Here is a 24649-nt window from a genome sequence, read left to right as displayed (position 1 = left end):
GTTCAATGCACATGACCCGAGTTTGATCCCTGGGTCTGGAAAATCCTCCTGGAGAGGGAATGGCTCCCTGCTCCAGTATTCCTGCCTGGAGAATTCCATGGACAGAGGAGCCTGGTGGGCGACAGTTCATGGGGTCGCAAACAGTCAGACGTGATTGAATGACTACACTATTGCTTAGAATATGGAAAACTCAACAGTGCTGGTTTTTAAATATGCTTAAAAGTAAGTTAGATGCAGAGAAACATCACTTAAAATGCTATATAAATTTTCATCATACAGATGTAATACAAAAATACTTTCCTTTAATAAAGATTTTCTCATCATCTTTAATGGAAAACAATGAAATGTCATGGAAACAGTCCAGTAGGGAAACTTTTACGATTTATCATTCTAAATCATATATTTTTCCTTCAAAATCTGTGTATACTGTGCTTTTGTTTTCAAAATTTGGTGATCATACACATTTGACCCATCTGCAGATACATGAGACACTGTAAAGGCATCAGATGCAAATTCAGCATCAACTGGAAAGAAAAGGAAAGAATTATATTCTTTACCTAAAATACTTGAGTTAACTAAGCATTAGTAAAAACAAAAAACAAAAAAACTGCCAAAAGCCTGAGACCTTTCCTAGTGTTTCGAAGAATGAAATGTATCTATAGATGGCACCACATAAAATACAAGATTACAGTTTTATAATCTGCTCATGGTCGCACGTGTGACTGAGTATCAGAGTTTCTGGTTTTCTCATCCTTCATCACTTACTCAGTAACTATGTGCAAAGGTGCGCATAGTGACAAGCGCTGGAATTACAAGATGAAGGTGACCCAGTCCACCCTGAAAAATGAGATGCAAACTGGAAAAATAGACAAACGGGCAATTTCCATACAGAGTCATAAATACAAAGACAGCTATAAAAGATGGCACAAGGAACACTCAGAAGGGACAGCCAGCTTTGTGTCAATACTGCCAGCTTTTTGGTGGAAGTGATATATATGTTGAAAAGCAGAGACATTACTTTGCCAACAAAGGTCTGTCTAGTGAAGGCTATGGTTTTTCCAGTGGTCATGTATGGATGTGAGAGTTGGACTGTGAAGAAAGCTGAGCGCCAAAGAATTGATGCTTTTGAACTGTGGTGTTGGAGAAGACTCTTGAGAGTCCCTTGGACTGCAAGGAGATCCAACCAGTCCATTCTGAAGGAGATCAGCCCTGGGATTTCTTTGGAAGGAATGATGCTAAAGCTGAAACTCCAGTACTTTGGCCACCTCATGCGAAGAGTTGACTCATTGGAAAAGACTCTGATGCTGGGAGGGATTTGGGGCAGAAGGAGAAGGGGACGACAGAGGATGAGATGGCTGGATGGCATCACTGACTCGATGGACATGAGTCTGAGTGAACTCCGGGAGTTGGCGATGGACAGGGAGGCCTGGCGTGCTGCTATTCATGGGGTCACAAAGAGTCAGATACGACTGAGCGACTGAACTGAACTGATATATATGTAGCTACCTGAAGGACAGGAAAAAGTACAAGAGATAGAGAGGGGAGAAGCACATACAAAGACCAGAGATGAGGAAGCACACCTGTGGGATCCTACACAGTCTGGCTGGTTAGATGCAGAGCTGAGGGGCAGAGTAGGGTGGTAAAGAGATAAGGCCAACTTCTTTGGCGAGACCCAGATTGATGTGGGTGTTTGGAGCTTTTCCTGAGAATAAAAGATAAACTGGTGACAAAGTCAGTGACAGAGAAATTTTAAAGTCACCCAGCAAGTGACAGATACACAAACGTGGACGCTTGAGTCTGGGTTTCCTAGCCTTAACCACTACCAACACTCGAGAAGCTGATGAACGCCACGTTTTCTGAGAATAGTGCCAGGTGTAGGTGGATAGTTCCACAGGGATGGAGGAAGTAGAAGAAGGATATAACCAGAAATAAAAAGAAATACATAGACCTTCAGAGATTGTTTTTCAAGCTATGGAACATGATGAATAAATGAGGAAGAAGGATATTTTTCACTATGACCACTCATACTTTCATATTTTTCATTAGCTATGTATAAGAAAAAATACTTAACATGGCATCTGTTATCCAAACAATGGAAAGAGATCCCATTTACTTCTTACAGAGTATTTCAGAAATCAATGTCTAAATTTAATTCATACGTTTTGGCAACATACCTTTTCTTATTTCTCTAGTTATACTCCTGTCCAACTCCTGCTGCATCTGAAATAAGTCAAATATTATTTATGTTTAAGATAAACAAGAGATATTATCATAGGAGTGACATAAAACTTACTAAATGCGACTTTTAAATAATACTTTTAGAGACTAGACCTAACTTCAAGATTACTTCAGCAGAAAAAAAAAATCACATAAATAAAAGAAAATGAATTTCTACTTATTCTGCTTATAGATAACAGAACCATATATATGGAATCCTATTTAGATTAATCTGATAAAAAGTACAATAAATATCAGTCTATAGTACACATAATTTCAGAGAATTAGGGAATGACCCATAATCCTAGGAATAACCCACAAGATTACTATCTTCTCCCCCAACAGCTCCTGCCCTAAATATGTACTTCTGAGACCTTTGATTTCTAGGTGAGGATCGTGTTCAAATAGAGGAATCTAAGTTGAATGCTAATAAGGAGAACACATCTGCGATTTTCTTTACACTTCTCCATTTAATGAAAAGACAGAAAGGTGAGAAAATTACACGCAAGACACAATGTACCAGCAAGTTTCAATTCTGAAGATGTTTAGCGAGAAGGATTCTCTTATAAGTGTTAGTTTCCGAACTATGTCCCCTTAGAACGGGAAGGTCCCACAGGGGTCACTGCAGGTTAGGAACAGAGAAGTCACAGCGGCAGTGCCTCTGGCCACTCTTTAGCTAAAAGGCTCTATACTTGGCTCTGTTTTATATAACACGGTTCCACACAGAAGTTTTTTTTTTTTTTTTTTTTCAAAGAAAGGTTGTTTTCTTTGGAAAAAAAACCAAAAAACAAAAAACCTTTTTTTAAGGTATGAGAGTCATTGATTTAGTCAAAGTTCCTAATTCTACAAAAGAAGTAACAAAGGCAATGTCCTTCTTACTGAGTCCAGAGTTCTATGCCAGCTACTTCCTCAGATTAAGGAAAAAACAGATAGATTTTAAACTATAACATAGATAAAATGAATATGTAAAACCATGCTATATAGTTCAATAATGCTTGTGGCGTGACATGACTTTCTAAGTAAATGTGTTTTAAATGCATGAACAAGAATAAAATCAATATCAAATTCCTGTTTGTAGCAATCTATATAGTTAATTTAGAAAGCATAAATATTTTTTAGACACAGGACAGGGAACTTGAAGGAATCTTTAGTTGATGAAGCAGGCCAAAACTGAAGAGATTCAACCTTAAAAGGATGTTTGTTCATTCCCTCTAGATAAAACCTGGCTTGCTAAGATGAGTCAACAATGAATTATCCACATTTTGGGTTATTGAGGACAAAATTTAAAATACACAACAGATCTCTCTTTACTGTTTAGCATACTTCTATCCAAGCTCTCATCATCAGTTGGTATATACAAAAAGTATGCATATAATTTCATTTATAATCTAAATCTGATCAGAAATTGCAGTTGAACTTCATTTCCTCAGCCTGAAGTTTCAAGGGGAGGACTTATACTCCTACCCTCCTTATGAGAAGCGAGGAGATGTACCTAACAGGTGAGTCTGGGAGAAGGAACTACAAAGTGCTTGCTTGGTTCTGAATCTCTTCTTTGAAAAGGTTTATGTTTCCACAGCACCGTGAACTTGGGTCTACAGTAGGCAGCCTTCCCCTGGGAGGGGTCAAGCATTTGCTTCCTCCTCTCAGGCCTACGTGGGGAAGCGTCTGACTTGGGATGAAGTGTTTGGAGGCCCGCTGTGACTGCACAGCTAAAGCACATCCTCCAGGTTCATGGCTCTCAAGTACTAAGACCCAACGTAGCTGCAGTGCTTTCGAAGAAACCTTAGACTGCTCTTCTATGATGGCAAGAAGCCAAATGAGAAAACAGGTTGAGACTGCATTTAACAAAGGCTATTTTTCTCTGCATCATCAACATCATGAAAACACCATCAAAACCATAAACCCTTGTGCACTGACTGAAATGGATATTTTAATCACAATGACTACACAATGAAAACTAGTTGCAGTTTAAAGACTCCCCATCTTTGCTATCTCAGTCATCATTCATTCAGGTGATGTCAAAACAGAGACAAAAGTGAGCTTCATTTACAATTTTTAAATATTTGATTTAACTACAAACTTAGAAACATTCTAAAACTGCTTAGCAAGATTTTTTTTAGAAATTTAAATCAAAATTCTGTAAGTAGAATAGCAGTTAAAGATGTACTCTTGTATAAGAAAATAACAAAAAATGTTAACCTAAAACCAGAAATTAATCTTTGATTAGGTATTACAAGTTTGTTTAATTCATAAAAAGGATTTATCTAGGATTCCTTCAAATAAAAGCATCCATATGTGGTTCGTGTTTAGATGCCAGTCATTCACTTATGCTTAGGGGTAGAAAAACTGCGGTGGGTGCAGCAGAGCCTGGAAATGATCATGAACCACTGCCAAAGTGAAATAATTTAGAAAGTAAATCAAACAGCTGAAAGTATACTTTTGGTTACTAGACAATAAGATTTCATTTCTAAAGTTGAATTTAAATGCACCTTTTCAAGAAATTTAAGAATTTAATAAATATGTCTTAAAAATGAGAGATCTAGGACAAAAAAAATCATTAAATGTCTCCTTGATTATCACAGTTAAGTATGGTTTTACTTAGTGTGCATAAGTCAAAAAAAACAACGCAGAAGTTCACCAAATTAAAAACAAGGATCATTCATATCAGAAATCTGAAACCCAATGAAAAAAATAGAATAGAACTAACCTTGGTCAAGTAAGTCTCTATACTGTCATTTGAACAGCGTGGAATTGAGGTAGAAAACCCTCTGTTTGCTCTTGAAATAACATTTGTATTGAATCCTGAAGCAGGATTGAAATTTCCAACAGAAGAGGACTCCAGGACTGGCCTTGTGCTAAGAGTGCTGTGTATAGATCTGTTCTGTTTCTCCACCTCAAGTTCAGTGCTGATCTCTATCAGCCTCTCATCAGTCCTGGGGAAGATGGAAAACACCCGTTTCGTTCATGTTTCTCTAAATGATTGGCATTTTTTAAAGTTGCCATAGAGTAAATGGAATTCCTATTGAACTATTTGAACACCGAAAAGACAGAGCAGACCTACGTCAACAATGACAGTTGTAACCTTGTTCTAAAGAAGTACACATGTATCTAGGGCTCCTCAAGTAACAAGCTACAGTTGGGAGAGGAGAGAAAGGGCATCAGAGAGAAAGGGAGGTGGCCTCACAGTGACACCTGCTGCCCTCTGGGACACACCTGCCTCCAGGAAACAGTTCAGGGATGAAGAAACACACCATCCCACAAAGTTCCTTTCAAGTGTTTCCTTTCACCACCCTTGTATATACGTTTCACTCATGACCTCGGAGAAATTAAGCATTTGGCTCTGAGGTATCATCTAGAGCCACAATCTCAAGGGGAGGATGAGAAAGTCAGTGGGTAAGACTGAAAAGAGCTAAAACAGCCCCAGGAATAATTACAAGTATCCCCTGCTTTCACAAAGATCACTTTATGTTACTTCACTTCTACTATGGGCCTATATCAGCACCTGTTTCCGATGGTCCAAAAAAAAAAAAAAAAAATCTGAAGACAAATTTTGGTCTCATCTAAACAGTAGTGTACGTTTTAGAGTGAGAGGCATCGTGCTCCCCAAGCAGGGAAACCGGCCCCACGGTGCTCCTTCCCTGGGAGCCACACCCCACATTTCAGCATCAAGTCGCCACAGCCTTGAACCTTGTCTGGGATCACCTGTACTTCACTTGGGCATATTCAACTAGCATATGACCTACTGACTTTCTCATCCTCCCCTTGAGATTGTGGCTCTAGATGATACCTCAGAGCCAAATGCTTAATTTCTCCAAGGTCATGAGTGAAACGTATATACAAGGATGGTGAAAGGAAACACTTGAAAGCATATTTTAGCATCGACTAGCAGAATGTGTCCTCGGGTACCTGCTTCTTTGCTTTATGCTGTTTTGGCTTATGAAAGGCGTCCTAGGAATGCTCTGCTTTCAGATAGTGGGGAAAGCTGGACTAGGCTCTGGAGGTGGGATCTGCCCTTTCCATTCTCCACACACTCCCTCGGTCAGGTCACTATATTATTTCTAGCCACTTTGTGATTTATCCTGCCTTTCACCCCTGTGTTAATTTCCCCCCTTTTCACAAGCATGCCTCTACATAGTGTGGAAAAACTTGATACAGTACTAACAGTTTGTCTAAGGGCGCCCCTTTAGCAGTGACTATCCAGTTAGCTTTCACTTCCTAGTAATCTCAGGAACTGCGCTCTATAAAAAATTAGGCTTTAGAGACAAATTAATGAAGTAAATTTATTTTCTGTGATTCTGTATTTTGACTTACTTGTCTAGTTTATCTTGCAATGACTTTCTAACTTCAAGTTTTACTAGGTAGAGATGCTTATATTTTTCCAACTCGTCTTTATTAGAATCTTCTTGCAAAGTTTTCATCTTAGAGAGTTCAGATTCTAAGTCTTTAATTCTGAGTTCCATCTGTTGAGATCTTGCTTGTATCTAAGGAAAGTTGAAATAGATAACATTTTAAAAATAATTATAACCTGGAAAATTATATTTGTTTCCTTTAGTTTTGAGTCAGTGATTCAGAGAGTGATTACAAAGGTGAAAACAAAAAGAGCAGAAGTTTAAAACAATTATCACCAATGTGAAGTGAGTTAAGTCTGAATTTTAAAATTAAAGTGGAATGACTGTTATGGTAGTACTTATATAATCTGATAATTCAAAGAATAAGAGGATCAACTTAAAATTTTAAAAATTGAATGAGACAACTTAAGAATAATTCAAGAGGATGGTATCAGTTCTAAACCACAATATTTTCTTTTCTTCATAATGGTCTTATTTTATACCAACTGGTCTTATAAGTAAGAGGATTCTCAAGTGAGAATCATTCTGATAGGACAATTTAGTGAAAACTGTGGGGGAAACTGAAATATTTAAAGGGAAAACAAGTGCCCCCCCCATTCCAGAAATCTACAAAACATACTGCTGTAAGGGAGGTAGAGGAAACATACAAGTTGTATATGTCTGAAATGTAATATACAGTGAAAGTGATTTCAAGCACATGACAGATCAACAAATTAACCTACAAAAATAGGTTGACTTCTTTTCATTTCTCTATAAGATTCTGTCTTGCTCTTTCTTCAGTAGCCTGTTGATACTGCTCTACTTGACTGTGTTCTATCATATTCATTTCTACATGACTTTTGAGGGTCACTACATCTTGCTCCAACTTCTTTTTAGTCTTTTCACATTTCTTTTGCATTCATTCCATAGATAATAACTCCTGTTGAAATACTTGATTTTTCTGCATCCACGTGCAGACATTTTGAAGATGCAGTTTCCAGCTCTGCTGGAAAATCATCAATCTTCAAGAAGAAAATGAGACCATTTGGTAATGAGGAATGTGGATTAAGCACGGCCTAATTCAAACCCAGGATCAAATTAAAAGGATAGTATGTGTATTGTAGAATGTAGGACCAGGGATTACTCAGAGAATCAAGAAAGATGTTCACTCCACCAAGATTCACAAAATATATTCTTCACTGTCATCTTTGTCAAACAACATTTGCACTTGATTTTATACTCTTTTATTGTTCTACAATAATATTTTTCTATCTTTCCTCCATAAAATGACTACAAGTCCCCTCTTAGTAGAACGTCTCTTAATCCTTCCCTCATCTTAATGTCCCAGGGTTTTAAAGTAGTTTAAGGGATACTATATTGAGTTATATAGGGCTAAGTTAATAAATGCCTCTCAAAAGAAGTCTGTGAGAATAAGACTCTAATTAATAAATCTTATAAATACAGAGTCTAATCCCATAAGCCTTTTCCTGAACTACAAAGACTTTTGCTAATTTGAATTGCAGTCCAAAGAGAAATGATTTGCAAAGATAAAGAAATCCCATCTTCTAACAGTTTACAGAGATGATCCATACATTTTTCTGAACAGCAACAAAAAAAAAGCCTCATTCTTGTAATCCTTTGTTACTGTCCTTTTATGCAAGACAAGCACTGTGCATATCTAAAAATATTCCCTGTAATACCAATATTCCCCCTCATGGAATAAAAATGGCAACAGTGTAAAATTAGGGGCTAAACTCTTCCTCAGAGACTAGATAACAATGGCTAAAGTGAAAAGGCTCCATGAGAGGTGGACATTCAGGAAAGCCCCATGAAGGAGGAGAGACTGGGCACCAGGTCTCAAATAATGGAGGCCTCGTCAAAAGGAAAAGAAACTGTAAAGACAGAAAGGATAGCCTGAGCAAGGGCCAATAAAGCTGAAATCAGCCAGTTACCTCTGAGGATAAAAATTCAACCACAGGGAAATAAAAACATGTCCACACAGAAATGTGTAAATCAGTGTTCACAGCAGCATCATTAATTGCCCCAAAGTGGAAACAACCCAAAGCTCCATCAACTGATGATGGATACATGGCTTAGTCAAATACTATTGATTGATTGACAACCAACTAACAGAAGAACTGATACGTGCAATCACACAGATGAACCTCGAAAACATGACGTCAGATGAGAAAAGCTAATCCCAAAGAAGCACATATTGTATGATTCCATTTATATAAAATATCCAGAACAGGCATGTCTACAGAGACAGATATTAGACTAGGGGTTGCCTGGGACTGAGGGATGGAAGGCCATGGGTGGTGGCTAAGGGATGCAGGGTTTCTTTTGCGGGGTGATGGAAAGGCTCTAAAATTGACTGTGGTCACAGGTGACTCATCTCTAGACTAAGAGATACTGAACTACACATGTTGAGTCGGTGAATTCTATGATATGTGAATTCTATCTCAATAGCTTTAAAAAAATCCAATGGTAGGATCTAGATCATCTTCTTAATTCTCTAGTTTGGATGTACATACTATACATCATCTGAGTACCTCCATGCTTTTGCAATATACTTAAAATGAAAAGGAAAGAAGGCAATGCCTATATTTCACCTGGTTTTTATAATACCCTTTCTGCACAAGTTATTCTGAAATCCATGAAATAAATAAATACAGAACTCTACAGCCAGTCATAAAAAGAAAGATGAGAAATGATAATTTTCTGGAATCTTCCATTAAACATTATCCTTTGATTTTATCTGGCTAGCCTCAATATGTAATACAGCTATCACTAAAAAAAAGTATTGTTTCAAAGAGAAAAAAGTCTCTCAACTTGTGTGAACAGTGAGGCGCAATTCTCAACTTTTCTAAGAGCAAATAATGTAAGAAAAAATATATATAATGCAAATGGCAGAATGAAAGTCAGAGTTTAAGAAATGAGTGCATTATAAAGATAAGAAAATTGTAGTAAATTACTTGTAACAAAAATACAAAAGAAAGCTGACCATGAAAATGAGCGTCCTAAAATACTTCATCCTACATATTAACTGTTGACACATTCAATTTCATACATACCTGACTTGTGGGTTGATGTATGTTGTTCTTTAAATCCTGTGTCTCAGCTTCTAATTTAGCACAATTAGACATGCTTTCCAGTGAAGCCTCTGACATAGACTTCTTTTTCAGGGCATCTTTTTCAGCCAGTTCTTGTTGAAGTTGTCTCACAACTGCCTAATAAGACACTTTGTCACTGAGTTTATCAAATCACTTTACTATTTCGTTATGTTAAGAATAGATAACTCCAACATATGTACTTTGAAAACTATCACCACCTTCTTTTCCCTCCTCACTGAATTTGGTTACAGACATGGAAGGGGCCACCTTCCGGCCTTTCTGATATTAAGTTATTCAGACAAAAGATGCAGACGCGCTGTCCACGCCCTGCTCCTCACAATAGATCTGCAGAGCTTCACCACCTCACAACCAGAAAGAAATAGATTTGAATGTGGGACAAGTGGTGGAACATTCCACTCTGTGGAACATTTTCCCTCTTTCTTTATTAGAGAATTATTTTTTAGAGAATATCTCTATCTTTATTAGAGAACTATTACCTTCAGAGATCTTCACATATTCCAACCAGTGCTCAGATCTTTCCAACAGATTCCTAGCTCAGCAGAAAAATGAGGCCATTCCCTTGTGGCTTATCTATTTTCTGTCTAGTAGTATGTCTATGTTAATCCAAAACTCCTAATTTATCCCTCCTCCCCACCTTTGCCCTTGGCTAACCATAAGAACCTACTGTAGAGCACAGTGAACTCTACTCAATATTCTATAGTCACCTACATGGGAAAAGGAACTGAAAAAGAATGGATATATGTATAACTGAATCAATTTCCTGTACATCTGAAACTAACACAAAATTGTAAAGCAACTATACTCCAATATAACAGAAAAATAAAATTTAAAAAATGAGGTTGTGCCCATGGCCTTCAAGGAGCCTTGTTAAAGTGGCCTCTTCTACCTGTCTCCAGACCACAGGCCCTATAATCCTCTTCCTGACTCACTCCATTCCTGCTCATCATGAATCCTGACACCCTTCATTTTTAGTGGACAAGCTTGTATCTAAATGATATTAATTGATACTGAAAATGAGAATTATGAGCGAATTGTTGTAAAAATATTCTACTGCTGCTGCTGGCTGCTAAGTCGCTTCAGTTGTGTCTGACTCTGTGCGACCCCATAGACGGCACCCCGCCAGGCTCCCTTGTCCTTGGGATTCTCTAGGCAAGAACACTGGAGTGGGTTGCCATTTCCTTCTCCAGTGCATGAAAGTGAAAAGTGAAAGTGAAGTCGCTCAGTTGTGTCCAACTCGTAGCGACCTCATGGACTAGGCTCCTCTGCCCATGGGATTTTCCAGACAAGAGTACTGGAGTGGGGTGCCATTGCCTTCTCCAAAAGTAAATCATAAATAGCAGTGGCAAGATTAAATCAAGAAGAATTTTGCTAAAGCTCACCACTTGAGTCCCAAATTATGTTTTAATGATAAGTAGATGCATTTAAAGAGTTGAGAGGCTTTAAGAATAAATGATTTAAGGCTAAAATGTTTCCCATATTAACTCAAATTGATGTGAATAAACATAAAATTATACCAACAAATATGACACAGAGCTATGACAAGCTACCAAAGCCAAAGTACGCTAGAGCCTCTGGGAAACCTGGAATTGACTGTCAAGGTATCCATGTAACTGAAGCTTAATTTTGAAATGTTCATTTTAGGTTTGAGCATTTCATTTATCTGCTTCATCATGATACTGACATGTGGTAACATAAAGATTAAAATTATTACCTTAATAGTAAAAGAGTAAATTACTAATATCTGTCTGTGTTAACAATTTAGAACTGAATCTCTTAACATTTCATAAGACATGATGTCTCTACTCAAAGTAAAGCATTTCCTGGGTCTAATTTTGATTTGCTGGATACAAGGTGTGCTTTTAGGCTGGTTTAGAGACTATAGATTCACAGCCTATGTATTTTTTATATTCAACTAGATTCAACATTTAACCAGAATCAAGCCAAAATCAAAACTTTGAATCTTCTTTCAGGAAGTCTGAGAATTATTTCTCCTTCTGGATACTTACTTCTCTTTCTGCTTTTTCATTTTTGTACTGATACATTCTCTCTTTTAAATGATTACATTCCTGGATTAACTCCTTGTTTCTTTCCTCCAGCATCAGACCTTGTTTCTCACTTTCAGCATGAAGTTTTCTCATGATCTGCTGATACTGGTCTTGGATGCTAATGATTGTCTTCTCCTTACTGTTGGTTTTGTTTTGTGCATCATCCAGTTGCTGTCGGAGCAACATGTTTTCACTCCAGAGTTGAGATAATGTTTCCTCTAAGGAGTCCTGCTTTCCAAGGTATTTATTCACTTTTCCTTGTTCATTCGGATACATGTGTTCAATTTCCTGCTTTTGACACTCTGCTTGGCGAAGGTCTCTCTGGACACGTTCTAACATCAAAATCTTTTCTCTAAGATTATCTCTCGTGTGCTGCAACTTGATTTTTACCTGATGGAATTTACTTTCTGCTGTAGAAAGTTGCTGGGAAAGCGCCTCATTCTTATCTTTTAGGTTAGCCACATCAGACTTCATTTTGTCCTGCAAGCATAACCACTCATCTTCTGCTTTCTGGAAGGCAAGCTCCAGGTCTCTTTGTGATGTCTGACCTTGATCATGATCCTGAAAGGCAGCAGCCAGTCTAGAACGGTAGGATTCCACTTCTGTTTCCAGTCTTTGTTTGTTTTCTTTTTCGTTCTCCAGCTTAGACTTTAGCATTGTATTCTCAGCTGTCAGAACATTAAGCTGGCCTGTATACTGGGATATAGTTTTTGTTAACCTTTCCTCATTCAGTTTTATTGCCTTTTGAGCATCATCATTCTTTGCTTTGACAATTTCAATGTCCTCAAAATAGTTCTTTTCCTTTTCCAGGTTCTGGTTTTTCATTGCCTCTATTTCCAGTCTTAGCATGGCAATTTCATCCTGCAGCATGTGGTTTTTGCACAACAGGTCTTTTGGCTCTTCAGGACCAGCAGAAGCCTAAGTGAAACAAAGGAGATTTTTAGCTAGTACACAATAAAGTAACATTTCATGATTTCCTCTGAAATGAAAGACTATCTTGTATGCTTATACAATGAAAGGCTGCACCAAGTGTGTCTCCAAAACAGAAAAAATAAGGCTCGATACAAACCTCAGACTTTATAAAAGCAGAAATTTTCAAACGCTCAAAAATTTAATTGAAGACAATGAGTCCATGAAAGTCAAAAAGAAATCCCAAGAGACTTTTCAAGAAGCTCAGACCTGGAGAGGCTTTTCTCTGAACTACAATAAACCCAGAAGGCTTAAAATATAAGATTTATAGATCTGACTGCACTTAAAAATGGCATCTGATGTGAATATTTATACAATGGAAAACTACTAAGTCATAAAAAAGAATAAAATAATGCTATTTGCAGCAACAGGGATGGACCTAGACTTTATCACCCTAAGTGAAGAAAGTCAGACAAAGACAAGTATTATATCATACCGCTTATATGTGGCGGAGAAGGCAATGGCACCCCACTCCAGTACTCTTGCCTGGAAAACCCATGGATGGAGGAGCCTGGTAGGCTGCAGTCCATGGGGTCGCTAAGAGTCGGACACGACTGAGCAACTTCACTTTCACTTTTCACTTTCATGCATTGGAGGAGGAAATGGCAACCCACTCCAGTGTTCTTGCCTGGGGAATCCCAGAGATGAGGGAGCCTGATGGGCTGCCGTCTATGGGGTCTCACCGAGTTGGACACGACTGAAGCGACTTAGCAGCAGCAGCAGCAGCTTATATATGGAATCTAAAATGAACTTATTCACAAAACGGAAAGACATAGAAAAAAAATTTATGGTCTTCATACGGGATGGGGGGTAAGGGAAGGGATAAATTAGGAGGTTGGGATTAACATATACATACTGCTGCTGCTGCTAAGTCGCCTCATGTCCAACTCTGTGCGACCCCATAGACGGCAGCCCACCAGGCTCCCCCATCCCTGGGACTCTCCAGGCAAGAATACTGGAGTGGGTTGCCATTTCCTTCTCCAATGCGTGAAAGTGAGAAGTGAAAGTGAAGTCGCTCAGTCGAGTCTGACTCTGTGCGACCCCATGGACTGCAGCCTACCAGGCTCCTCCATCTATGGGATTTTCCAGGCACGAGTACTGGAGTGGGGTGCCATTGCCTTCTCCGAACATATACATACTAGTAGATGTAAAATAACCAGCAAGGATCTACTGTACAACATAAGGAACTACACTTAATATTCTGTAAGAAGAATCTGAAAAGGAAAATGTGTGTATGTGTGAGTGTGTGTGTGTGTGAGTGTGTATGTGTGTTAATCACTCAGTCATGTTTGACTCTTTGCAACCCCATGGACTGTAGCCCACCAGGCTCCTCTGTCCATGGAATTTCCCAGGCAAGAATACAGGAGTGGGTAGCCATTTCCTTCTCCAGGGGATCTTCCCAACCCAGGGATTGAACCCAGGTCTCCTACACTGCAGGCAGATTCTTTACAGTCTGAGCCAGCAGGGAAGCCTCATTTATACACACACACATACAAATATATCTGAATCACTGTGCTGTATACCTGAAACTAATGCAATATTATAAATCAACTATAATTCAATAAACAACACCACTTACTGGCTTTATAAATACTGCATCTGATACCTCCTATACAGCCACTTCACAGTAAGAGTGATTACTGTGTATATATTTAAATTTATTTAAATATATCAAATATATTAAATTTAATGTTTAAATTTTATAGATTTAAATAGATTAAATTTCATATAAAGATTTTCCTTGAGAATATGCTACCTTCTAACATTTTCATAAGCAATTATAAGAATTATACCTATTGACAACTATACTAAGTACTTCTACAAACATCAATTAACTCATTAGCTATAATGATTCTGGAAAGGGAGAAGTTAAAAATATAAGTAAGCTGCAGGCGTTTCACCAGGTCTTTTGACTCTACTAGTCCTCTTACATCAAACCACAGTTACTTCTCTAGTACAAACATATAAATACAAAATAAGCCTCCTATTTCATTCATGGCACATACACTAATGGGAAATAAGGTGAAATTTAGAGAGCTCTTCTAAGAAAACCATGAGATTATTTGCTGCTGCAATAAATTTCATTACCTTTCCATAATGTTTAACATAGTAAGATGGGGGAAATACAATGAAAAACACTTAATAGCTATCACTAAATATATATTATGGCATATCTATCACTGTTTTCAAAAGTTCCTTGTACTGAAATAAGACACTACACAGAGCAGAGTGTTCATTTTCTCACAAGTAGAAGAATGACTTCCAAAATATGATCTCTGAACTGCCTATAGTTTCCTCCTTACCATCAGTGGAAGTGATAAACTACCCTAATGATGGATCAAGGAAGTGAATTCACTACCAAAACCCAGAATATCTACTATTAGTAGCAAGTTCTTCCCCCGCCCCCCTTGGTGGGGGAGAGGCACTTTTATAAGTTTATTCTAAATAAACAACTTTTTAAAGTGTTCAAAAGTGTTTTTACAATGGATATCGCACTTTTTACAAATTGAAAAACAATAAATGATGTGAAAAGGTCGTTGACAGGGTGTTGGTTAAAGAAATGACAGTGGAGCCAAGAACGGACTCTGATTCAGACACTGAAGGTGATGACGTGCATGGAGCGATGCTCACTCCAAAGCAGAGCGACTTGTTCGGGTAGTGCGGTCGATGGGGGAGCACAAGGTGGTCTTCCTGGCCTAAACCACAATCAGGGTTCTGGGTCCTTTGAGACAGTTGCAAAAGATTTGAGATCAATTCCAATGGAAAATAATAAAGGCCTCTCCTTGGATGAGGCCACTGTATGTCCCTACCTGACTGCTGTAGACAAATGGATTTGAATTACAAATAGTACTTTCCTGAGCTCTCCCTGAGAGCTTTCCGTTGCAGGAGATCTGCTGGTAGGACCTTGGGGATGAGACCCAGTCTGTATTTGAGAGGGATATCGGGCAGGGGAGTGAATTCCTCTGCTCTGAGATGCCACTCGACAACTCTTCAGAATGAAGGACAATCAACTTCAATAGTGTCTGGTTTCTACCAACTGCTGGGAAAAAATTCCACGGGGAACATTCTTGCACCTCTTGAGGATGCCAGTTAACACCTGTTCTTGAGGACTCTACTGTGAGGGAGAACTCAGCTGGAAAAGCTGGAGCCAGCTCTGAGCTGTTCATGGGGAAGGTGGACTGGAGGGCTGACGGGCACAGAGGGAGGGGGTCCACGACCCTCAGCCACCTGCCAGATTGAAGCCAAGAGGTAACTTGATGTAAAATTAGGTACCATTTTCCCGCCCAGTTCCCCTTCTCTTCTAGACCTATTCACTCACAAATGGTCCCTCAAGGCAGAAGGATCTGTTGCCTGAGGTGGGCAGAGAGCTTAACCTCTAGTTTCTACACCAATCTCAACCCTGCGGTTTTTCAGTATCTATTGTGTGAGCTACTGACCATGACCTCTTCGTCCCTCTGATCATAAACGTGCACCCAGCATTTTAGGATTATAGAATTCTTATTTCTGGCCCTGTTACTTTGGGAATTTTTAATTTCTTTGCTTTTGTTTTTAAGAAGTAACCTAAAATTTCCTATAACACTAAATAAAATGACACTAAATAACTGGTACAACACAAAATAAAATGGTATTTTTCAAAAAAAGAGGGATATTAGATATAATATTGATGAAGTAGTGTTAGAAATTTGAAATTTTCACCAAAGGTAACTCTACCTGATTCTGATTATTTGTCACAGTCTTCAGTTCCATTTCTACTTCTCGGAGAGTGAGTTCAAGTTGCTGCTTCATTTCAACTTCTTTACTATATTCATCTTCTTTTCTTCTTAACTGCTCCCTAATTTTTTCATATAACATATTGGAATTTCTTCTATTCTCTTCTTCTTGATTTAAGGTGAATCTGCAAAATTTAGAGATCTCTTCTTAGACAATTATGAGATTATTTGCTGCTGCTGCAATAACTTTTGCTCCCTCTTCACAATGTTTAAAATAGCAAAAATGGGGGGAATACACTGAAAAACACTTAATAATGATCACTGTTTTCATACAGAGGGCTAAGAATAAAACTGCATAAAATTTTGTTTTTATTTTGTCTTGAGAAAAATGGCTACTTCATACCTCTGGGGGTCGGAATATAAAGCAATATAAGCTTTCCTAAGAATAGTTTAGAAATATAGATCACAGATCTTTTTAAAACTTCTCTACTTTAACCAAATAATACAATATTATTAAAGAAAATGTATTCAAAATAATTAGAAAGGTAGAAATGAATTTATAGAAAAGATGCTCCTTGCAGTATTAAATAGAATACACAAAAGTGGAAAACAAGCGAAAGTCAACTTGGTAAATAATTAATGGGGTTTCCACTATGGTGGATTTCTGTATGGTCATCAAAATGATGATTTGGAAAAAATATACATTAAGTTATTAGAAGCATTCACTGTTAAGAACCTGTTATATTATTTCCAAGAATTTCACACTCCACAATACTAATGATGTTTTCTTCCCTGTAAAATCTGAGAAGGTAAGTTAGTCCTTATAATACATCTACATCTCTGCAGTGTTAAAGGAAACAACAGTTCAAATATTTCTTTAAAAGCAAGATGTATGGTACCTCAAGCTTCTGTGCTCTCGTTCCCACTCCACTTTCTGATGCTCTAACTGTAATTTCACTTCTTTGGTTTCTGACAGCTCTTTTTGTAGCCCACAAAACTTGCTTTTCATTTTGTGAATTTCTCCTCTAAGTAGTTCACAGTGTTTTCTTTGAAAATCTACTAATCTGTCATGTGAAAAAATTGCATCCTGAATTTTCAACAAACTACCAGAATCTTCATGATGAGAAAACAAAGATAGAAACAAACAAACAAAATTAATGTGAGTAGGTTTTGAATATAAAGGACTGTGCCTTTCATGGTCACTCATTCACGTACTGAACAAATATTAAGTGTCTATAGTGCGGAAGACATTATTCTAAGCCCTGAAGATAAAACAGACACCCCTGGCTCTTGTTTAGCTTGAAGTCTAGTACAAGAGAAAGAGAAATCAAATAATTATGATCTCAGATAGATACTACAATAAAAGAGAGTTCTACGATAACAGAACTTGAAATAGACTGGGTCCTGGAAAAATTTCCCTGGGGAAGAGATGTCACACCGAGAAATGGAGGATGAGCAGGAAGTAGTAAGCAGAGTAGGAGGAACAACCCTGTGGACAGTCTCCAGCTACCATATGTTTCTAACCAAGACAGAGTGAACAGCTACCGATTTACCTTCCTGAGTGGAGCAAGCAAAAACAACACGGACAAAATACATTAAACAATGATTTTCATGGCAAGAACTTCAGGGAATGAAGGACAATGATCCCGGAAACACATGAGGTTAGCCTAAGGAACGCCCCAGCTCACTTCCTTGAGAGAATTTCCAAGCCCCGACATGGAGAGAAGGAACAGAAACACAGTCCACTGGACTCCCCACGTGGAGGTGATGAAGCTGAGAGTCTGGTGAAACCAACGTGGGCAGAGATCACAGGACAGAACCGTGGAGAGGAGAGAGTGGGACAGAGAAAAAGGACCCAGGAGAACTGAGGAGGAGCCCCTTAGGTATTCAGCAGAGGAACAGACGGTGCACTTAAGTGAGAAACCACCTGAGACCAGGGAGAAACCACATGGAAAGACTACAGGAAACCGTGCCTGGAGCTCACGCGCTCCCAGGGATTCTATCTAGCCTCCTGAGCCAGGGTGGAAACACTCCTACCTACCAGCAGAATGAACAGGGTAGTCAGCAAGGTCTGGCCTCCAAGGCAGGAAATAATCAGCCCTAGCCCCAGGGCTCCTCTGGATGCACCTAACACATCATGAGAAGCAAGAGCACAGAAGGATCTCTGGAAAACTCTCAATATTTGGAAACTAAATCATATGGATCTAAATAACCCTTATCAAAGAGGTAATGAAAAGAGAAAGTACAAAGTATTTTGAACTGAAGGAAAATGAAAACGTTAAGACCAGCAGACATTTTAGGAAACTGACAAGCTGATTCTAAAATTCATGTAGAAAGAAGGGTAAAAAATAAAACCAGATGAAGCTAGACAATTGTGACCTTTAAGCATGCAGCAAAAAGAATCAACAGTTGGGCTTTAAGCAAGGGAGTAACATGATGAGACCTGAATTTTAAAAAACAGGTAATAATTACAGTTGCTGTGCAGGCCGAGGTTCTGTGAGGTGGAGTGGCAGGGAAAGAAGTCCTGAGATTATTTCAGTTATTCTAGGAGGAAAATGATGCTGACCTGACCGTGGGTGAAGGCACAGGAAAGAATAAAAGTCAACAGAAGGTACAGTGAGTGAGAGGATCATAGGCCTGTGGCTCAGAGTATACACTCACTTTCATGTTCCTTTAATGCAAAACATACTTCTGAGATGCACAGCACGGTAACACATCCCTGGCTCTAGAGCAGAACTGACAAGGTGTGCATATATCACTACTCTATACACAGATAGGCTTTCCGTTAACATTTACACTGTGGTCCTACCTTTACACCCCAAGTCAAGAGGTTCTACTTGCAATGTGGAATTTGTAGAGTGAAGTGCATTGCCATCCTCAGAAACCGTCTCAGACGACTGAGTTAAGTCATCCAGGTTGTTCACGTAATTCATTTGTTCTTTGACCTAACATAAATAATACTGTTTCACAATGTCCTTAAAATATATATAAAATATACTAAGTGTACAGAGGTGATAAATATCTCTTTATCAAAGCAAAAACAGACATTTCTTAACAGAAGAGAGTTTTATCAAAAGGGTAAATTTACCAACAGTGTTTCTAAATGATGTGTTCAAAGTAAACTTCTCTACAACAAAGGAAGATTTTTTACTTTACCACTATTCCTTTTACAAAGTATTTTTGACAAGGATAATAATATTTTTGAAAGCTCATTTTTTTTTTTTACTGTACCTTCTTCTTTTCATACGGTGTTTTCCTTGCAGGCCTAAAAGAACAAATGATTCTCTTCAGGCTAATAGTAAATATTCAAAAATGCAAACAATACCTAAACTTTTCTTTTTTTATATAAACTCTTTGCATTGACAAGTAATTTTCTATAAAAGGATGCAACAATAAACAAGAGGAGCATTAAAGGACAAAGAAAATATGTCAGTAATATTAAAGTATTAAAGTTAGATCCAAGGAAAAGGAAAAACATATTACTTGCATCATGTGATAGGAAACAGTATACCAGTGTTTCTTGCACCTTTTTTGTCCTTTAATCCCATGGGTGGAGGAGCCTGGTAGGCTGCAGTCCATGGGGTTGCTAAGAGTCGGACACGACTGAACGACTTCACTTCACTTTTCAATAAGAACTAACCTTCATGGCAATAAAACGTATCTGGGAGGTATTCCTTCAGTCCTTCTAAGAAAGAAACCCATTTGAATAACCAAGACTTTTTGAGGACTTCCTAGGCATCGGTTATGCATTATTAGAAACACTTGACATGTCTTAAAGGCATTTTCATCCTCACAGTCATTCTGGGAGATAGGTATAGGAAGAAATGGAGCACACAAAGGCTGAGGAACTTGCCCAAGCTCACTCAATATGTCATCAAACAGACCCAGAATTCAAGCCCAGGAAATCTGGCTTCAACACTGCTCTTCCAAAATACGCTGAGAAAGGAATATTGAAAAGTTTTTTTAAGTAATATGAGAGCAAATGAATCTATAGTATTATTCCATGTCTAGCTATAGCTATAAATAATAATTTCTGAATCTTAAAACATATTTCTCAAAAATTATAAAGACTTCAGAGGTAGGCAAGACTGGAAACCTACTTTAATAAAGTTTTGTTTTTTGTAAAGAAATTCATCAGTAGGCATTCATTCAACCATTCTGCTGTTTCTTCATTCATCTGGCATACACTTATTGAGCACACAATATGTGTTAATGACACTCTTAGTACAGGAAGCACAGTTTTTGTCATTTAGATCTATATAATCCAAAAGAAATAATTTGTGAAAGACTGTTAGTAATTTTTTTCTATTGAATATAAACAAAATCTTCCCCTTTTGGTTGGAATCTATAAACACCTATGAAGTTAATATGATGTGACGTTTCAGAGTATCTTACAAAATCAAAGCTACTCACAATGTTACTATCAACTGAATCATCAAGGAATGATCAAATCCTATTCAGTATAGCCTAAATGTTTGTAAATTCACAATTATGTAATTTTTGAAAATCTATATATGATAGAACTAACTTAAGTAATCATTTGCATATTCTATTACACAGGAATATTACTCTTCAGAACCAATGAACAAGCCCTTATCATAAAACTAATACATGAACAGAAGTATTATGTACAATTAGTTTACTGTAATAGTTTAAAGATAATGTCATACAATCAGTAAGCTTTCTGGTACTGGAAATGCAAACAAGATGAAACTAAATAAGCACATCCTCTGCTGGCTCACTTCCAATAGCATACATACTCTAAAAGCTTCCTTCTTAACCTAAAACAAGAAACACCTTTGAACTCCACTTTCCTCTTGAGTTACCATCCAGTTCTTCATTGCCTGTCCCAATAATATTCCCTAGGGAATGTTTATGTGTATTCACTACAGTCCAGCTTCCAAATGGACTATTTACTGAAATGACTTCTGGCCAAAGGCACTGGCCCTCACCTTAACCTTTCAGCAGTGTTCATCCACTATAGTTGAGGAACCTCTTATCTTGGCCTGAGCACTGTATTATGCTGCTCTATTTCCAGAAGAAGTATTTAATGCTAATATTTCTTCCCCTACAAACAAAGAATCTGTAGAATGTACCTGTCATCATCCTGATCCACGTGCCTTAAAATGCTGTCATCATTCACGTGCAGCAGACCCCCAGTCAGTGAATCGGTCTTGTCAAATACTGATGCAGTCACACGTTCTTCTGGTGTCCGTCTGTCATTGTTCTTTTGCCTTACTTTCTTCCTGTGCACACCAGGATTGCTACGTTAAAAAATCCACAAAAAAGCCAATGTTTTCTAATAATTTGACTGATAAAGAATAAAAAAAATTTTTTTTTATAAAATTCCAACTCTTACCCATCTAAAGTCATTGATTAATTCACAAAACAGTTATGAAGTACCAACCATATGCAAGGAAACAAATTCTTCCTTCAAACACAGATATACAATTATGATACAATATGATATGTAAAAGTTGACATATGAAAGTGGTAAGTGAAATAAGGAAGGATTTGCAGGAGGTCGTGAGAAACAGAAAAGGAAGAAAATCATTCTACTTGGAGATTCAAATATGAGCACAAACATCAGGCACATGGCATCTAGGCTGTTTCCTAGGAACCTGGAAGGAAGAGTACAAAATACATGGAAGAAAGTAGAGAGATGCATCTGGAAGGACATTGAGAAGAACCTCAAGAGCTACACTGAAAACCTGGATGGAGTCCACTGGCTAAGCACCTTGACTCTTATACATGGGAGTCATAATTAGATTTACACTATATTTGTTATTTTGCTTCTAAATACAACAATGGTGAATTTAGGGATTTCCCTGGTGGTCCAGTGCTTAGGAGTCCCCCTGCCAATACAGGGGACATGGGTTCGATTCCTGGTCAGGGAAGATCCCACATGCCATGGTGCAACTAAACCCATGCTCTGCAACTACTGAAGTCAGCACCCTAGAGCCCACGCTCAGCATCAAGAGAAGCCAGCACACTGAGAAGCCCAAGCACTGCAGCAGCAAAGAACCAGCACAGCCAAAAACAAATTAAAAAGGAATTCAAAGAAAAAAGTAACAGTTAATTTAGATGATATTTTAAATGACATAAGGCATATATACCATGGAAGAAGAAATCAAGGAAATATTTGGCCAGGGGAGGGGAGTTTACTTTTAAACATGATGGGGTGACATCATGGCTGAAAGACAGGTGCCTCATCAGTTTTCTTGCCACCAAAAACACTTTGGCCTCCATCCATGGACATCAAAGGAGGAAGCACCCTGCCAACCAAGGGTACTCTATCCAGAAAAGTCTTTCAGAAATGAAGGATAAATAAAAACTTTCCCAGACAAAGCAAACCTGATGGGGTTCATCACCACTAGTCTCGCCTCATAATAAATGCTGAAAGAAGTCCTCAGACTGAAATGAAAGGATGTTCATTAGTGACATAAAATAAATTTAAATATACAACACACTGGTTAAGGCAAATATGCAGTCAAATCCAGAATACTCTAACATGTAACATGGTGGTATGTTAGCAAAGGAACTCTAGTATTAAGGCTAAAGAACAAGAGTATTAAAAATAACTATATCTCTAGTAAAGTAGAAAATCTGTAAATCACAAACATTATCTCAAGTTAGAAATTATTTTATAGGAAAATAACAAGTGACCTGCTGTTAAATATTGATATAGGATTACCTATCAGAATCTTCATTCTCCATAGCAGGAAACTCCTGGTTGCTGTTTCCTCCACTCTTTCTCTGCTGAATCAATCCACTCTCATCAGCAGCATCGCATACGTTGTCTGATACTTCCACTTCACTACTTTGGTGCTTCTTTTCTTCTTCAACCTTTAATGAAAGTTTGACACTAAGAATAATTGCTACTTCTTTATTATAAAGATCTTTATTTTCAATTTTATTATTTGACTCAGTGTTTGCCCTGTTAACTGATAAAAATATTTTTCTGTTTATTTATCACTTACAAGTCACTGGAATTTTTGTAAAATCTGCTCCTTTCTGTTTAAGGAAAAGAAACAAAATTCCCCAAATTTCAAAAACGGCTTTCTTAATAAGATGCAATTATTCATATTCAGTTTTTCCCATCTGACTGGCAGAGACAGAGAAATAAAAAGACAAAGACACAAAATCTGTCCTCTTTGGTCTTTTCCACCTGGATTTTCCATAAACAGCCAGATGTAGAGGATGTGACACCATAGTGCCTCAGAAAGGAAACATTCTTTCTGCACTAAAGCTATTCTTTCCCCACTGCCTTTTTTTACAATTCTTTTCTCACTTGGATCTGGGAGATAGCAAAAAGGTGATGGTGTTCACTAAAATAAATGAACCAAAGTTTACCAAAACACAAGGAGCAGAAAGAAACTGATGAGTTGTTAGTTAGTGTGGAATTCTGGAAAATAAGTAATGCTTCCCAATTCCACATTCAATAACCATCAAACCTTACAGCTAGAAGGTATAGAAATAATTACCTATTACTGCCCAACTATTTAACAAAAACAGCAATAAAATAAAAAAATGTTCAAGGTTTTGTTCAAAGCCCCTAAAGCAGTACTCCCTAGCATTTTATGGCACCAAAAGAGATGATACAATTCTGTGACATTGAATGTGATAAATTACCAAATGAATTCATCAGATTAATCAGATAAGTTAAAAGCATGACTTTGGCACAGTAATTCAATGCTTTAGTTGGAGGGTAGGGCTCATCTCCTTTTTTTTTTTTTTAAACAGGAGAATACATAGATTTTTTTTTTTCTATTGTTCAAAGTCAGTCAAAGCACCTCTTACACAAAAGAGCAAACAATTTTAAAAACCTATTACTGAAGAAAGAAAAATCTCACATTATCTCAAAACTCAGTTTTCTCCTTTGGAGATAAACACTTAAATTTTTAAAATTTTTCTTTTTTTGCTCAGGGTTTATACTACCTATGGGTTTCCCTGGTGGCTCAAATGTTAAAGAATCCACCTTCAATGCAGGAGACCTGTGTTTGATCCCTGGGTTGGGAAGTTCCCCTGGAGATGGGAACAGCTACCCGCTGTGGTATTCTTTCTGGCCTGGAGAATTCCATGGATAGAGGAGCCTGGCAGGCTACAGTCCAAGGGTTTGCAAAGAGCTGGACATGAGTGAGCAACTTTCACACACATACACACATACTACCTATATGACAAAATTATACATGCCAAAACTTTCTACATTTTAGTAAATAGCATAATGGAATTGTCTGTCTGAAAAG

At 37.8% G+C, this 24649-nt stretch overlaps 1 protein-coding gene across 1 annotated transcript in view; it reads right to left on the bottom strand.

Annotated features, from left to right (window-relative positions):
• Positions 1 to 356: 356 nt before the first annotated feature.
• The window catches only part of LOC123329046 (ankyrin repeat domain-containing protein 26), a 58375-nt gene continuing 34082 nt past the window's right edge, over positions 357 to 24649 (bottom strand). Inside the window, exons 12-26 of the mRNA XM_045162575.1 lie at positions 23098 to 23249; positions 21500 to 21667; positions 19635 to 19668; positions 19213 to 19348; positions 17303 to 17516; positions 16405 to 16588; positions 15504 to 15682; positions 15259 to 15415; positions 11682 to 12642; positions 9620 to 9771; positions 7463 to 7567; positions 6529 to 6698; positions 4925 to 5150; positions 2175 to 2220; positions 357 to 524 (exon numbers count right to left, since the gene is read on the bottom strand). Coding sequence (XP_045018510.1) covers positions 391 to 524; positions 2175 to 2220; positions 4925 to 5150; positions 6529 to 6698; positions 7463 to 7567; positions 9620 to 9771; positions 11682 to 12642; positions 15259 to 15415; positions 15504 to 15682; positions 16405 to 16588; positions 17303 to 17516; positions 19213 to 19348; positions 19635 to 19668; positions 21500 to 21667; positions 23098 to 23249 — 3018 coding nt within the window. The 3' untranslated portion in view covers positions 357 to 390. The remainder of the gene's footprint in view (positions 525 to 2174; positions 2221 to 4924; positions 5151 to 6528; positions 6699 to 7462; positions 7568 to 9619; positions 9772 to 11681; positions 12643 to 15258; positions 15416 to 15503; positions 15683 to 16404; positions 16589 to 17302; positions 17517 to 19212; positions 19349 to 19634; positions 19669 to 21499; positions 21668 to 23097; positions 23250 to 24649) is intronic.

This window comes from Bubalus bubalis, chromosome 14 (genome assembly GCF_019923935.1).
Source record: "Bubalus bubalis isolate 160015118507 breed Murrah chromosome 14, NDDB_SH_1, whole genome shotgun sequence".
Classification (NCBI taxonomy): Eukaryota; Metazoa; Chordata; class Mammalia; order Artiodactyla; family Bovidae; genus Bubalus; species Bubalus bubalis.
Note: the sequence above shows the minus strand (reverse complement) of the source record. Positions and strands in the feature narration are given on the sequence as shown.